Here is a 15,000-nt window from a genome sequence, read left to right on the forward strand (position 1 = left end):
AAAACCTGAGAAAATTTCGCAACTTTTTTTTCAAAAAAAATTTCGATTTTTTTTTTTGCATTTCTACATGTTATTAGTGATTTCCAACAAAAAAACATGCCAAAATTATAATTGCGGCTGATTTTGGAACTTCAGGTGGATACAGCCATGTAAAATCAATTTCTGTCTCAAGGAATCTAGTTATGACGAATGAATTGAGTATGTAAAAGTTAAAAGTAAAAGGGAAAGTTGCAAACTATAACTCTGTGAGCACTGTTGACGTCAATGAATAGGATATCAGGTTCACTTGAGTGACCGAGCAGTATTGGCGGCGGAGGTTTTGCACTCTACCAAGTGCTCCCCCTCGAGTTAATGAAGTTTTTAAATTCAAGACAAAAGGAAATAACATGATAACTCGTACAATGGACGAATACAAACGTATCTATGATTTGAAACTGAGCAGCAGGAAACAAATTCCGATTGGGGCATTCACAAGTGTGGCTTCATGTGAAAAAGCAGGGCAAGGTATGAGGTGGGTAATGACAATGGCAGTGATGAAGAATACCTGGAGGATAAAGTTGGCTGAAAAGAAAAATTCAGGTACCCTACCCAAGCCAACTTCATGTGTTTCGGGGTTATCGGGTAGTCCCCCCACCCACTCTTCAAATTTGCTTTTTTGCTGTTCTTTGTTGTCCAATTTCTATTTTTTGTGATTGAGAGTTTGTACCTGTATGCATCTTGTTCATCTCCTGTGTCCTGCCCAATCCCTTCCTCTCATTATTCCCAGTGTCCTTTCTTCCTCCAGGTCTCCTTGTATCTTGTCCGTCTATCCTGCTGCTGGTGGTCCCCTCTATCCCCTTTTTCACTGCTCTTTTCATTACGTTACGGACTGGTCAGATATGTGTTCTGGCTCCTCTACGAGCCTCGACTTTGTATACAAAGAAAAAACACCATTACTTATGAACACATATTCACATTTACAAATGATGGGATTTAAATTTATAGATTAGTTTTACGAGTTAACAAATAACCTTTAATATACAGGTGAGGATATCTGGGAAGAAATTTTTTTAAAGCAGAAAATGCTTTTCATACAAACCTGGAACTCGCCTGAGAGCACTCTCCGCGTGTAGATGTTACTGGTGTATGGCTCAACTGATTCGTTGTTCCCTAGGATCTGGGCAGTGGAAGCTGTTGGCATGGGAGCGATAAGCAAGCTGTTCCGTACTCCGTACCTGCAGACACAATCCAATAATCGGTCTCACGTGCAGTGTGAGATTTCTATTAAAGCCGGGGGCCGGCTGCTTAAGGAGTTGACAGAGTGCATCACTGACTGTTTTTAATAAAATGAAAATATATATATATATATATAATTTTTTTTCCCTTTCCTTTGGAAAAATAATTTGAACTAAGTGGTCTGTGTTTTTAGTTTTTCTTGGTTTTTCTTTTATTGAAACTTTTATCTCCATTTCAAACAGACTTGGATTGGTATTGCTTAAAAATATGAATTTGCCAGCTACCACGACTTTGGACGACATTGTGTTTGCATGGCAGCATATTCAGTGTCCACTGATTGTTCAAATGTAGCTAATGAGAGTGCAACACAACCTGGCTCTGTGCTTTACTTCTGTTATAAACACGTTTAATGGTGTTTTTTCTGATGCTGTGATTGAAAGATGAAGCCAGACAACCGAGCGTAGCAGAAACTTTCTCGGCAAAACGAGAAAAAAGAAGTCAAGATGTAGATGGTGGATATGAACTTGAAAGGTAGGCCTCCACTTATTTATCATACACCAGTACCATTATCAAACATTACAAAGACAAAAAGCCTGACTGCAAACTATATTCATAATATATAAATAAGTGATAAACTGAAATGTTCATTAAATCCTCCCTTGAGAATAAATTGAGATTTGAAGGAAAAGTAACGTTCATTTAACATTCAAATGTTACATTCTAACAAGTGTGTGAACTCTGGGCATTTGTAACAAATTGGCATTTCTGCTATCACTATAAATGCTTTATTTTTGCACATTTTATCATCTGATACACAAACATATGGTCGAAAGGGTTCTTTTGTCGACGGTGTGGGTCAGCTTCTTCTTTCTTTTCAAAACAGATGACAATGAAATGGGCACAAGTTTTTAATCATTATTTTATTTTCTAAAAGAGCAAGGTTCAATTGACAGTGGCAGTGTACTGCCAGCTTGAAGCCCTGGAGTGAAGAACAGCCTCTGGAAGATGGTTCCATAGACAGGAGAAACGAGGAATAAATGTACACGTACTCCGAGGGCTGAAAGGATAGCCTTGAGGTACGCACACTCGTATACAAGCTGTCTAGCCTGGGTTGGAATCCCGACCCAGCTATAAATTGTCACCCTGGTGTTTTACAGGCAGGGTGATTCATCAACGTGCACGTGTGTGTCATCCTTCGGATGGACGTTAAACTGGGCATCCCATTTGCCGGCATTAGATGGTGGACATTAAAGATCCCACAGTGTCCTTTGCGGATAGTAGGTGAGCCATCGCCGGCACCCTGAATAAATTCCAAGTTCCACCTCCACCCTGCATGGGGGCACTGCATCGGCGGCACAGCTGCGTCCCCAGCAAAATATGCTTTCCCACAGCCATGTGCTGCATTAAAAAACCAGAGAGTTGGTGTCAAAGCCACCCAATGCTCACCTGTTTATACATTTATCGTTTCTAAAAGACGTCTAATAATATTTTTTGTAAAGCATTGCAGTGAAGTCTGATCCAAATAATTTTAAAGCAATATATGTATTTGTATATTGTAATCAGTAAAAAATAGTGTGGTAGATAAAAACATTAGAAAGGAAATAACTTGCACCAAAAACTTTAACATTTGCAGGCTCATGCTGATGCTGACGCTCACGCTGGGGGTATCGCTATAACTCTGTTTTTCGAACAGGTGAGCTAAAAAGGAACACTTTATGAACAATTTGGTGTGCTCAGTTTTGTGAAGTATAATTTAAATTTAAAACAAACATGAAACTGTATCTTCAACACCTACGCCTGTTTCTTCACAGATGAACAGGTGCTTTTCAAAATGTGGAGAACTTTATATTATTAGAAGGGAAATGAAAAATCATGAAGAGTACAATCTTACAAATGGTAAGATTTTTTGGTCATGGACTTTAAAAGATAGTTTAAAACACCAATTATTTCAGAAAATACATACCATCCATCCATATATTGGGACCATACTCTGTGCAGTGCATCGGTGCTGCCGAAGCAGTTTCCTGAGCTATTGGGCACAATCCTGGACGGGTCACCACTCCGACACAGGATACTCGAAATGCTCAATCTTCCCAGCAAGCAGGTACTCATTTTCCTGACCTCGGAAGGATGACAGGCTGAGTCAACCCCACCTGGTAATAATTAAATGGCCATGCAGGATTTGAACTCAGGACCCTCGAATCCCAAGCCCACCACCCGAACCATTAAGCCAATACCAGGCATAAAATACACACCAATGTTTGATAATATTGCTTTCTGACTGTTTGACCAATTCCGCAACTAAAATATAGATCTTTAACACGTGGTTATATGAAATGGCGATTATTTATCATCGATATGACTGACATAGTCATCATCATCAGCTCTTAAACGGAGCCAACCAGAAATTCTTGATAGATTTTACGATCTAGTCACAACACTGATGGCAGGGTCAGCGGCAAAATGCAGGTGACCCAAGCGGTTTGTGACACTCACCTGCACTGCTCTATTCCAAATGCAAACCGTGAAACAAGACTACTCTATTTTATGCCTTTGAAATGCGAGGTGCAAAGGGAAGTGCACACGGCCACATGAAAGGCACTGGAACCCTGTGCAGGCAGCGATAACAAGAAAGACGCACAATGGGGAGATTGAAAGAGGGCAATGCTCCACGAGAATGATAATGGATAAATGCAGACGGTGCTTTTAGTCTGTCCTTTTGTTCCGCAAAAATGGAGGTAGGTGGGATGACAGCAAAACCACCACCTTGAGAGATATAAAATTACAACTATTTTTTTTTTGGGGGGGGGGTGGGGGGTACCTGTAAAAGGATGTAACATGTCATCATTCCATCAATCCATCCATCCATCTGCACATTCTATTACGGCAATGCATCTCACCCTGCCAAGAAATGTGAGAAAGTTTATGCAGTGCAAACAGAAACTTATCCAATTTGAGGCTTGATGGCGAAGGGTACAACGCCCTCCTTTTAGATCACACAACAATCCCAGCACATCGTCACAGAGGGCAAATCGGAGAGCCAATGTTCCCCAGCAAGCAATGATGCATTCCACATGTGTCTGCAAGCATGAGTGTGTGTGTCGTCCACATTTTTTCTGTACGCTGGATAGATTATAATCAACACCGGAAGTTCAAACCATGCTTTCACTCTGGATTAAAACAAGTGCACTTTGCTGAGAGCCACTGCTATGGTATTAAATAAAAAAGGCCAATCACTGGGTGATCATAGCTTGAGGATTAAAGAATAGGTCGATATCTGTAAGGCTTCCAAACATTGACCTTTTATTCAAGAGCTAGCAGGATACCACCCTGAAAGTGACACGACAATTCAAAGACGAGATGTAAATTTCCAATTCTAAATCATTTTAAAAGCCCAAAGTAGATTTAAAAAGTCACCACCTCTGCACGCTTCCTGCTCGAATTGGCTAAATTTACTACCGTAGCTGCAGAGCTTGGCCAAGCTTAACCTCGGGCCATTAACGGCTTATCGTGGCAATTTACACCAAAGACACCTCATCCCTCAAGCTACTCATTTGCTGCTGGCACTGCAGGCACCCCTGTCAAAAAAACACTATTTAAAATAGCCTTTTTATGACAAAAACCAATAGGCAAGGGAGGGGGGGGAGTGAAAAGGCAGGGGAAAAGAAACGATGATAATTTATTTCCTTTACCATATGACCTCTTTCTCCCTGCATTTGGGGGTACAAGGCTTTATTCACCACAGTGGATCTTTTTCCCAACATAATCACCAATAGTTCAATCCCTTCTGCACGCACTTGCTTCATCTCCCAGTTACCCATACTCCAATCCCTCCTATATAATCAAACTCTTCTTCAAAACACCATCCTCCTCAATTGGACCTAACACCTCTGTCTCCCTCTCCAAACATCTACCATTCCCCAGCCTTGTCCTTGCTGGCACTCCCACTCCAATACTCACTACCTAATCCCTCATCCCTTGGAATGCATTTGAACTAGTGATATGTAAAATCCAATGACTATACAGTTTTGAGGAATAAAAACTCACTGCGCGATCTTCTGCTTGAGGGTGTCCCAATCCCACAAGTCGGTTGGCTTCCTTTCCCACATATCGTACTGCAAGATCTAGTGAAATCAAAGGTTATTAATGAAAGTGGTAAAAGGAAAAACAAAACATGAATAAATCAACCTAATCATCCAATCATAACACCAATGGCGAGTTACACAAAAACAACATATAAATTATTTCAGTGTTAAACCTACCCCCTTGCTAACAGGTGAGCCCTTGTAGCTTTTGTATGGGCCGTATTGCTTTGCAAGCTCACAACTGGCATCCAAAGCTGCATAATAGAGTGTCTCAAAGATTTTCACATTGAGGAGGCGAGCTTCTGGGCTCTCAAAAGGCAGACGCATCAAAATGAATGCATCTGCCAAGCCTTGCACCCCGACACCAATGGGCCGGTGGCACTTGTTAGACGTCTCGGCCTGAAGGGACGAAGAAGATAGAGTCATATGAAATGCCGATAAATAAATACATATAATTGTGGAAAACAAAACTGCTAAAACGTGAAAGAATAATTGGACATTATTATAGAAGAAGAAAATTAAGTGCAATAAGAGAAGGGGTGGTGAGCAAGAAGAAGAGGTCAAAAAAAGGGTACGTCTTCTAAAAGCTGGTAGAAATAAAGACGGGAATAAGCAAAAGAGGTATGCACACACGCTTCTGAGCTACTGTATCTAGCCTGGGTTCGAATCTCAGGCCAGCTATAAACTATCACTCTGGTGTTTCACTGGGAGGGCAATACATCAAGTATGTGACCCATCTATCAGAAGGAGGTTTAACTGGGCATCAGGGGGTTAAAGGGTTAGGAATGACTGGAACGTGGGTGGAGAACTGAGCAACTATTCACCCATAAAATATCCCATTTGATGTGCGCCTCAGATAGCCTCTCCTAATCAAACTCCTACTGCATGACTTCTCGTTCCAACCTGTTTTTAACCAAGTGCGGAGGTGTGAAAGGCGGGTGTCTCGAGCATTAAAACCAGGCTTGTTCCGAGTAGGTGGAACTCATTAGCCTTGATTGGCAGTCTGCCGAAGAGAAGGACAACTGATTTTAAACCCGGGCATGTAGAGCTCATCAGCCTAGGCCAGTCTACCATCAATAGGGGTAGAGGTACCTCCCGTTGCCTCGACACTGACTAGTTAATCCCTTCCAGTTCCACTTGCATTATGAAGAAACTGGATTCTCACATTTTGTTTCAGAGCAAATGGCTGCTCATTTCATGTTCTGGGGTCTGGGTTTCTGCTCTTTTTCCCCCCATTTTCCTCTTGTACTTTCTTTCTTCTTTCTCCTTCCTTTTAATCTTTTCTTCTTCCTCTTCTTTATATTTATCTTCAATTCAATACCTTTAATCTCAGCTATTCTGTGTCCTTCTTGTGGAATCTGATTAATTCTGCCTCTGAAGGGTACCGGAAATAGACGTCACAGGTCATGGCCACCGGGTAGTATTGGATCTCAAAAACCATTGGTCATGCTATGGGAGACTGATCTATCAGCAGGTGTATAGCATCAAAATGGTTGTACTGTCATGGACATGCATGGATGGTGGTCTGTGCAGCCACTTTCAATTGCATTCTTGAGGTCATCAGAGTGGCATTGTTCCGACAATCCAATGTTCACCACAAGGAATGGCCGATATTGTCATGTAATACTGACCCTCCTGGCATTGAAAGTTCTAATTTTTCTGTTTCTCAAAATCTCACCCAAATTATAGAATCTCCTACTCGTATCCTTGATCGTGATTCTGATGGTAGGTACTTACTCAATCTTTTCTTGTGTTCCAACCCAGATGAATGCGTTGTCAAGGTTCTGCCTCCAATCGGTAACTCGGATCGCTCAACTGTTTCTGTACATCTCTCGTATTCTTCACCCACAAGTACATTCCATCCTATTCACCACACTGCTTTTTAGTTTGGGAAGGCTGATTGGGATGGATTTTGTTATTTTCTGGCTGATGTGCCATGGGAACCTGATTTCAGACCAAGTCCAGATTTGGCTGCTGAGGAAATATCTGAATGGACTCACATTGGCATTGAGAATTACATTCTTTCATGTACCGATCAGATGAAGGCTCATTCTCAACCGTGGTTCACTCCTGCTTGTCTGGCAGCAATTGCTCATCATAACTATTTTTTCAAGCTGTACCATTTGCTGGGGAACTTTGATTCAAGGGCCTGTCATGTGAAGCTAGTAATCGCTGCAAGAGAATTTTGGAGGATGCCAAGCAGCACTATGCAGACTGCTGCTGGCTCCATTACGACTCAGCGGCTTGGATCTATAGAGACATTTGGCAGATTGCCAACAGTGTTCTTAACTGCAGCAAGTCCTCCATGATTCCTCTTTTCCAGGGTCCTGAGGTTTTTACCTCCCCTTTGGATAGGAGCAACCCGTTTGCAAAGCAATTTGCCATTAATTCATCACTTAACGATGATGGATAATGCCTATTTTTCCATTTCATACAGATAACGTTATTTCTGTCCGCCTTGTCACTCCTAAGAATGCTTCCAGAATTATTCATTATTTGGATGCCTCAAAAGCTACTTGCACAAATTCTTGCCAAGCTATATCATATATGCTTGGCAGATTCAGTGTTTGCCTCATCATGGAAAGTAGCTTTCTGTTTTCCCTGCTTTTGAGGGGTTCGATGAGCGTTCTCCCTCTACTAATTACTGTCCCATTTAGTCTTCTTCCTGTCATTTGTAAGCTCTTTGAAAGCTTTATCAATCATAAGCTTCTTAGTCACCTTGAGGACAATGAACTTCTAACTGTCAGTGTTGCTTTCACCATTCCAGGTTGACTGGCGACTTACTGTCCCAAATTACTGATCATTTTAACAGGGCCTTAGATTTTAGGGGTGAGATCCATTTAGTTGCTTTGGAGATTTCAAAGGCCTTTGATAAAGTGTGGCATCAGGGACTACTGTGCAAACTTCAATCGCATGGTGTGTGGAATGTTGAGCATAATTTCTGCTTTCCAAGTTTCTAACCAATAGTTGAAGGTGGTCTTGATGGTCAACCATCCCCTATTTGCTCTGTAAATTCTGGCATTCCTCAGGGTTCTGTTCTTGGTCCTACTCTTTTTATGGAATATATATCAATTAATTGTCTGATAACATTTCATCCCAGCTTGCTATGTATGCCGATGACTCCATACACTACTGTGTATTCCCGAATTCAAGTCTCAATCCTCATAGTGAGGTTTGTGCCTCACTAAACAATGATTTAGAGAATGTGTTGAAGTGGGGTCACGATTGGCTGGTAACCTTCAATCCGAAGAAGACTAAATTGCTATCCCTGTCTCGTTCTAGAGACAGGTCTTTTCCTCCTGTACACATGGGTCCTTTGATCTTGCAAGAAGCATCAGATCTGTGCCGACTTGGTCTTGATATCTCCCCTAAGATATCAAAAGCTACTCTAAGTATGTTTTACAGATATATTCATAGTAATTGTTCCACTGCTCTTTCCAATTGGGTACCTTTTGTTAGGGTCTTTGGTCAGGAAACTCGTCTTGCCACTTCACACCAATACACTTTGGCCATACCTATATGTAGAATGAAGAGCTATGCAAGTAACCTTTTTCCACGTGCTGCATCAATTTGGAATTATTTTCCAGCCACATGCTTCCACAAGAATAATATAAATTACAACTGACTTCGTCTTTGACTGTTCTTCTTTTCTTTTGCAGCCCAACACATTTTGTGGCTCTCAGCCTTGTTTATGGTGAATTTCAATCAATAAATCCATCTCCCAGCATTAGTTAGTTGATGTTAAAGATTCCATAGTATCCTCTGTGAGGAATGGGCGAACTATCGCCAGCACCCTGAGAAAATCCCACATTATTACACTTTGACAAGTATCCTATGTTGGAGAGGCGACCCATACAGGATTGCAACCCTGAGCCAATGGAACTGCCTCGGGAGATGTATGCGCCCAACGGCACGAGAATGATAAACAGACAAACCAAAAAAGCAGCAAGATAATCAAGGTGAGTAGCAGAAGCGAGGGAAATATTACACCACTGGAAGTTTCTAAATAGTGTCTAAGGGTTAGCATATTTTAACTTTAAAAAAAAAAGGAAAAAAAAAAGAAAGAAAAGAGGACACTCTGGAGAGGGATACTGAAAAAGAGGCCATTCTTTTCAAGAGTTTCCTTCACATGTTGAGCAATTGTATCAGCAGTGTCTATTAGGTGTATTCCAGAACTCAATTAATTTTGACTGCAAACGACTGTTATTCTAATCAAAATACTGAATTATTACTGGAAATATTGTGTTTATCCAAGTCCACATGAGATTGTGAATCAATATAGCACCTTTATTTGCCACAGAGACATACGTACCAGCTCTACATCATACCAAGCATTTGGCTTCCCATTCTTCTCGACCACTTCAAAAACACGGAATTTTGTCTTTAGTTCTGCCGTGAATTGACACTTTCATTTTAGCATTGCAAAGAGCTCTTGAAGAAAATCAAATAAGTGTGTCTGGTACGGACTCAGAAAAAAACAATGAATTGCGGACTGAGCAAGCCACTCTCTCACTGCGAGGTTGGACAGAAAGTGGACGCGTGAGTGTCGATGTTTGAACACATCCATTACACCATGATGGAGTAGTACAGACTTGTACCAAACTGTCCTGGTCCAAACATTGCATCACCACAATTTATCACCATTAAATATACAAAATGGTTTAACTGTTTAAATAAGATTTTTTTTTTTAAAAGGTACCCAAGTCTTAAAATTTATCCCTTTTAAAATTAAAAAAAAACAAAAAACCCCCCACAAAATCACAGATATTTTAAGATATTTTAAAAATCTGGCCAGATGGGGATTTAAGGACCAAAAAGGACATGTCCAGAGAAAACTGGATATATATATATATATATATATATATATATATATATATATATATATATATATATATATATATATATATATATATAGTAACCTAGTTTTAGGTACACGAAAAAGTGCAAAATCATTTGAAATTCCTTCACCTCCACCTGTGGGTGTGTGAGCGTGAGATCGGTGTCCTAACAATTTATACTGCATACTGAACTGACAATTTATTCCACAATATAATTTATACTTTACCACCCATTTCCCTGAGACATTTGAAAGTCAACCACAAAGTGTGTAGTGACACCACAGGTAAATCAGATCAGGCTGGGCAAGCATATTTGCTTTCCTCAAAGGTCATTTGTAAGCCAGTTTGGTTTCATCAACAATCCAATGTCAACACTCATTCTCTTGGGCCAAGCAGTTTCATGAAGCTTGGAATTAAAATCTGTGAACAGATATACGCAAACTTCTTCTTCATTACCGGCCACACTTATTCCCATGTTCTTGTGGGGTTGGCCGGGGGAAGTTCACGAACAGGTTTGACTAAGTAGTTGGGGCAGGAATTTGAAATTTGTTCATTGTGCCAGCGATAGCTCGCCGACTCTTCATGAAGGACACCATTGGATTTTGCAAGTCCACCAACTAATGCCAGCAGACGGGATGCTCAGAACCCGTACAGCACACGACCAGCTTGCCAGCACATGCTAACTACAAATCACCCGGGTATATGGCTGGTGTATGCTGGCAAGCTGGTCATGTATGCAGCACACACAAACGCCCGAGGTTAGAACTGAACCAGTCGGTTTCAAGGCAACCTCACCGACTCGTTCCACATCAATTTTCTTTTTCCTCAACTCAATTCTGCACATACTCTCATCCAAACCCTGACTTCATGTTATTTTTATTTACAAATCACTATTTAAAAATTCCCTCTTCCAGACTGACACACACACACGCGCGCACACACACACACACACACACACACACACACACACACACACACACACACACACACACACACACACACACACACACACACACACACACACACACGACCCTGTCAACTTTTGGCAAGTCTCTTCATGTATTTCAAGGTTGGTCCCACATTTAATATTGCATAAAATGTTTCTCAAATAAGCTGGTTTCTACTGTTAAATTAACAGAAAAACAAATAAATAAACAAATTAAATAACTTAAAATAAATTAAACGACTTCACACGATGGTTGTCATCTCCATTTGTGGGAATCAGGAAGTAGGAGGGAGTTCTTCACAGTCTGTGTTCACCTGGAATCACATATTTTATATCTTTATATTTTTTAAACTGCCATGAAATCTCTCATGTTCACATAAATTACACAATTTAAAATATTCATGTGAACTCTGAAGGCACCTGTACCAAGGATTCTTATTGGTCGGTTTCTGAAATGTATAGCGGATTTAAAAAATCAATTGGAAAGAGCTCGAATTTGAACGCTGTGAATAAACGATCCAGCTGTGCTTGCTATACTAACCTCACACGTTTGGATCAAACAGATAGGCATTAAAAACACAATAAACTGGTTCAGAATCACAAGACAATCTGCTTTCATCCAAATTTTGTTTTATTCCATTTTAGTATTTATTTTGAAATCAACATTTTTAGTTTCTGGGTATGAACGATTTGTCCAATATGTCATGCGACCTTCAACCTCATCGTGTTAATGGACATCAAGAGGCTAGCGATGGAAGAAAATCATCTTTTGACACTATATTTCATACGTAGAGTTAATATTGATAAATGACGATGGTGTGCAACAGTGAGGGATCTTCATCCCAATCGTGGCACTGGTGATGACAAGCTTCCCAATGAGGAGGAAGCCATGCTGAACGCATTATTGATCTCCCTCGAAGGCATTTCAAGACTGTACAGACAAAGACGTTGAACTGGTCACACATCACAAGTTTAAATATCTCCGTACTTCAGGATATATTTTATTTAACTGGACCAATAGGGTTGCACTTTTTTGGCGAGGGGGTGAGGAAACCAGAACTCTTAAATCTTGTGCCCCAACCACAGAACGAAACAGCACAAATATTCATCCTTTTGTATGTAGTTACCAGCCACTGTCAAGACATTTCCAACTGCAGGTTAATTTCCTAATTCCATTGGAAATTTAGTTTTTTGGCTCCAAAATTTGAACGGAAAAAATTATGCGGCCTCCACGGTTCAAAGGATGTCAACTACAACCAACTTTAATTGTCATCAGGCTTGAAAGTCATTGCCAAAAATGTGGAGAAAGGGTTTTGGCAATGGAATATTAAAATGTTGAAAAGTCTGAATCAATCCTGCACATTATAAATGAATTCCATTTATTTATGAAATGTATTTTTTTGTAATTTGATGAGGAGGACTTGGGTAGTACTGCATTTTCATAAGAAGAATTTTCATGAGCATTCTGAATTGCTTTGAAGTCGTATTAAATCAACAAAAAGCCTGGTGTTGGCTTAGTGGTTAGGGTGGCTGGCTTGGGATCTTAAGGTCCTCATTTGGAGCCCCTGTCGGCAGTTGAATTAACACCAGGTGGGGTTGACTCACCATGTCAACCTTGAGAAGTTGGTGAAATGAGTACCATTGCACTGATAATAGGGGCATTGCATCAGCAGCACAGCCTCACCCTCAGACAATGGTGCAACACACATATTATATATACATATATATATATATACATATATATATACATACATGTGTATATATATATATATATATATATATATATATATATATATATATATGTATATATATATATATGTGTGTGTATATATATATATATGTGTGTGTATATATATATATATATATATATATATATATATATATATATATATATATATATATATATATATATATATATATATATATATATATATATATATATATATATATATATATATATATACATACATACATACAGTGGGGAGAACAAGTATTTGATACACTGCCGATTTTACAGGTTTTCCCACTTACAAAGCACGTATAGGTATGTAATTTTTATCATAGGTACAATTCAACTGTGAAAGACAGAATCTAAAAGAAAAATCCTGAAAATCACATTGTATGATTTTTAAATAATTAATTTGCATTTTATTGCATGAAATAAGTATTTGATCACCGACCAACCAGGAAGAATTCCGGCTCTCACATATTTGTTAGTTTTGTCTTTAAGAAGCCCTCCCATTCTCCACTCATTACCTGTATTAACTGCACCTGTTTGAACTCGTTATCTGCATAAAAGACAGCTGTCCACACTCAATCAATCAGACTCCAACCTCTCCACAATGGGCAAGACCAGAGAGTTGTCTAAGGACATCTGGGACAAAATTGTGGACTTGCACAAGGCTGGGATGGGTCACAGGACAATAGGCAAGCAGCTTGGTGAGAAGGCAATAACTGTTGGCGCAATTATTAGAAAATGGAAGAAGTTCAAGATAACAGTCAATCTCCCTCGGTCTGGGGCTCCATGCAAGATTTCACCTCGTGGAGCCTCAATGATCATGAGAAAGGTGAGGGATCAGCCCAGAACTACATAGCAGGACCTGGTCAATGACCTGAAGAGAGCTGGGACCACAGTATCAAAGAAAACCATAAGTAACACACAACGCCGTTATGGATTAAAATCCTGCAGCGCACGCAAGGTCCCTCTGCTCAAGCCAGCGCATGTCCAGGCCCGTCTGAAGTTTGCCAATGACCATCTGGATGATCCAGAGGAGGAATGGGAGAAGGCCATGTGGTCTGATGAGACCAAAATAGAGCTTTTTGGTTCAAACTCCACTCGCCGTGTTTGGAGGAAGAAGAAGGATGAGTACAACCCCAAGAACACCATCCCAACCGTGAAGCATGGAGGTGGAAACATCATTCTTTGGGGATGCTTTTCTGCAAAGGGGACAGGACAACTGCACCGTATTGAGGGGAGGATGGTTGGGGCCATGTATCGCGAGATCTTTTCCAACAACCTCCTTCCCTCAACAAGAGCAATGAAGATGGGGCGTGGCTGGGTCTTCCAGCATGACAACGACCCGAAACACACAGCCAGGGCAACTAAGGAGTGGCTCTGTAAGAAGCATCTCAAGGTCCTGGAGTGACCGAGCCGGTCTCCAGAGCTGAACCCAATAGAAAATCTTTGGAGGGAGCTGAAAGTCTGTGTTGCCCAGCGACAGCCCCGAAACCTGAAGGATCTGGAGAAGATCTGTATGGAGGAGTGGGCCAAAATCGCTGCTGCAGTCTGTGCAAATATGGTTAAGAACTACAGGAAACGTTTGATCTCTGTAATTGCAAACAAAGGTTTCTGTACCAAATATTAAGTTCTGTTTTTCTGATGCATCAAATACTTATTTCATGCAATAAAATGCAAATTTTATATAAAATGCAAAATGCATGAAATATACACACATATATATATATATATATATATATATATATATATATATATATATATATATATATATATATATATATATATATATATATATATACATATATACATATATACATATATATATATATACATACATATACATATACATATATACATATATATATACATACATATACATATACATATATACATATATATATACATACATATACATATACATATATACATATATATATATATATATATATATATACATATACATATATATATATATATATATATATACATACATACATATACATATATATATATATATATATTTATGTACATACAAGTGGAGGTTAAATGGGGCTTCTGAGGCATCCATGCAAATGAATGGGGAAAATTCTGAATTAACCCTGGAAAAACCCTAAACAGGAGACTGATTCCTCCTCATCCCATACAAATGAATAGGGGAAACTCTCTGACAACCTCTAA

The 15,000-nt window shown here is 39.7% G+C and overlaps 1 protein-coding gene across 1 annotated transcript in view; it reads right to left on the reverse strand.

Moving 5' to 3' along the window:
- The window catches only part of RRM1 (ribonucleotide reductase catalytic subunit M1), a 399,179-nt gene that overhangs the window by 105,606 nt on the left and 278,573 nt on the right, over positions 1 to 15,000 (reverse strand). The window contains exons 14-16 of the mRNA XM_085885025.1: positions 5,478 to 5,699; positions 5,263 to 5,339; positions 1,079 to 1,214 (exon numbers count right to left, since the gene is read on the reverse strand). Of these exons, the coding sequence (XP_085741151.1) occupies positions 1,079 to 1,214; positions 5,263 to 5,339; positions 5,478 to 5,699 (435 nt within the window). The remainder of the gene's footprint in view (positions 1 to 1,078; positions 1,215 to 5,262; positions 5,340 to 5,477; positions 5,700 to 15,000) is intronic.

This window comes from Eptatretus burgeri, chromosome 6, assembly GCF_056783735.1.
Source record: "Eptatretus burgeri isolate ZD-2024b chromosome 6, Ebu_testis_v1, whole genome shotgun sequence".
NCBI classification, from domain to species: domain Eukaryota; kingdom Metazoa; phylum Chordata; class Myxini; order Myxiniformes; family Myxinidae; genus Eptatretus; species Eptatretus burgeri.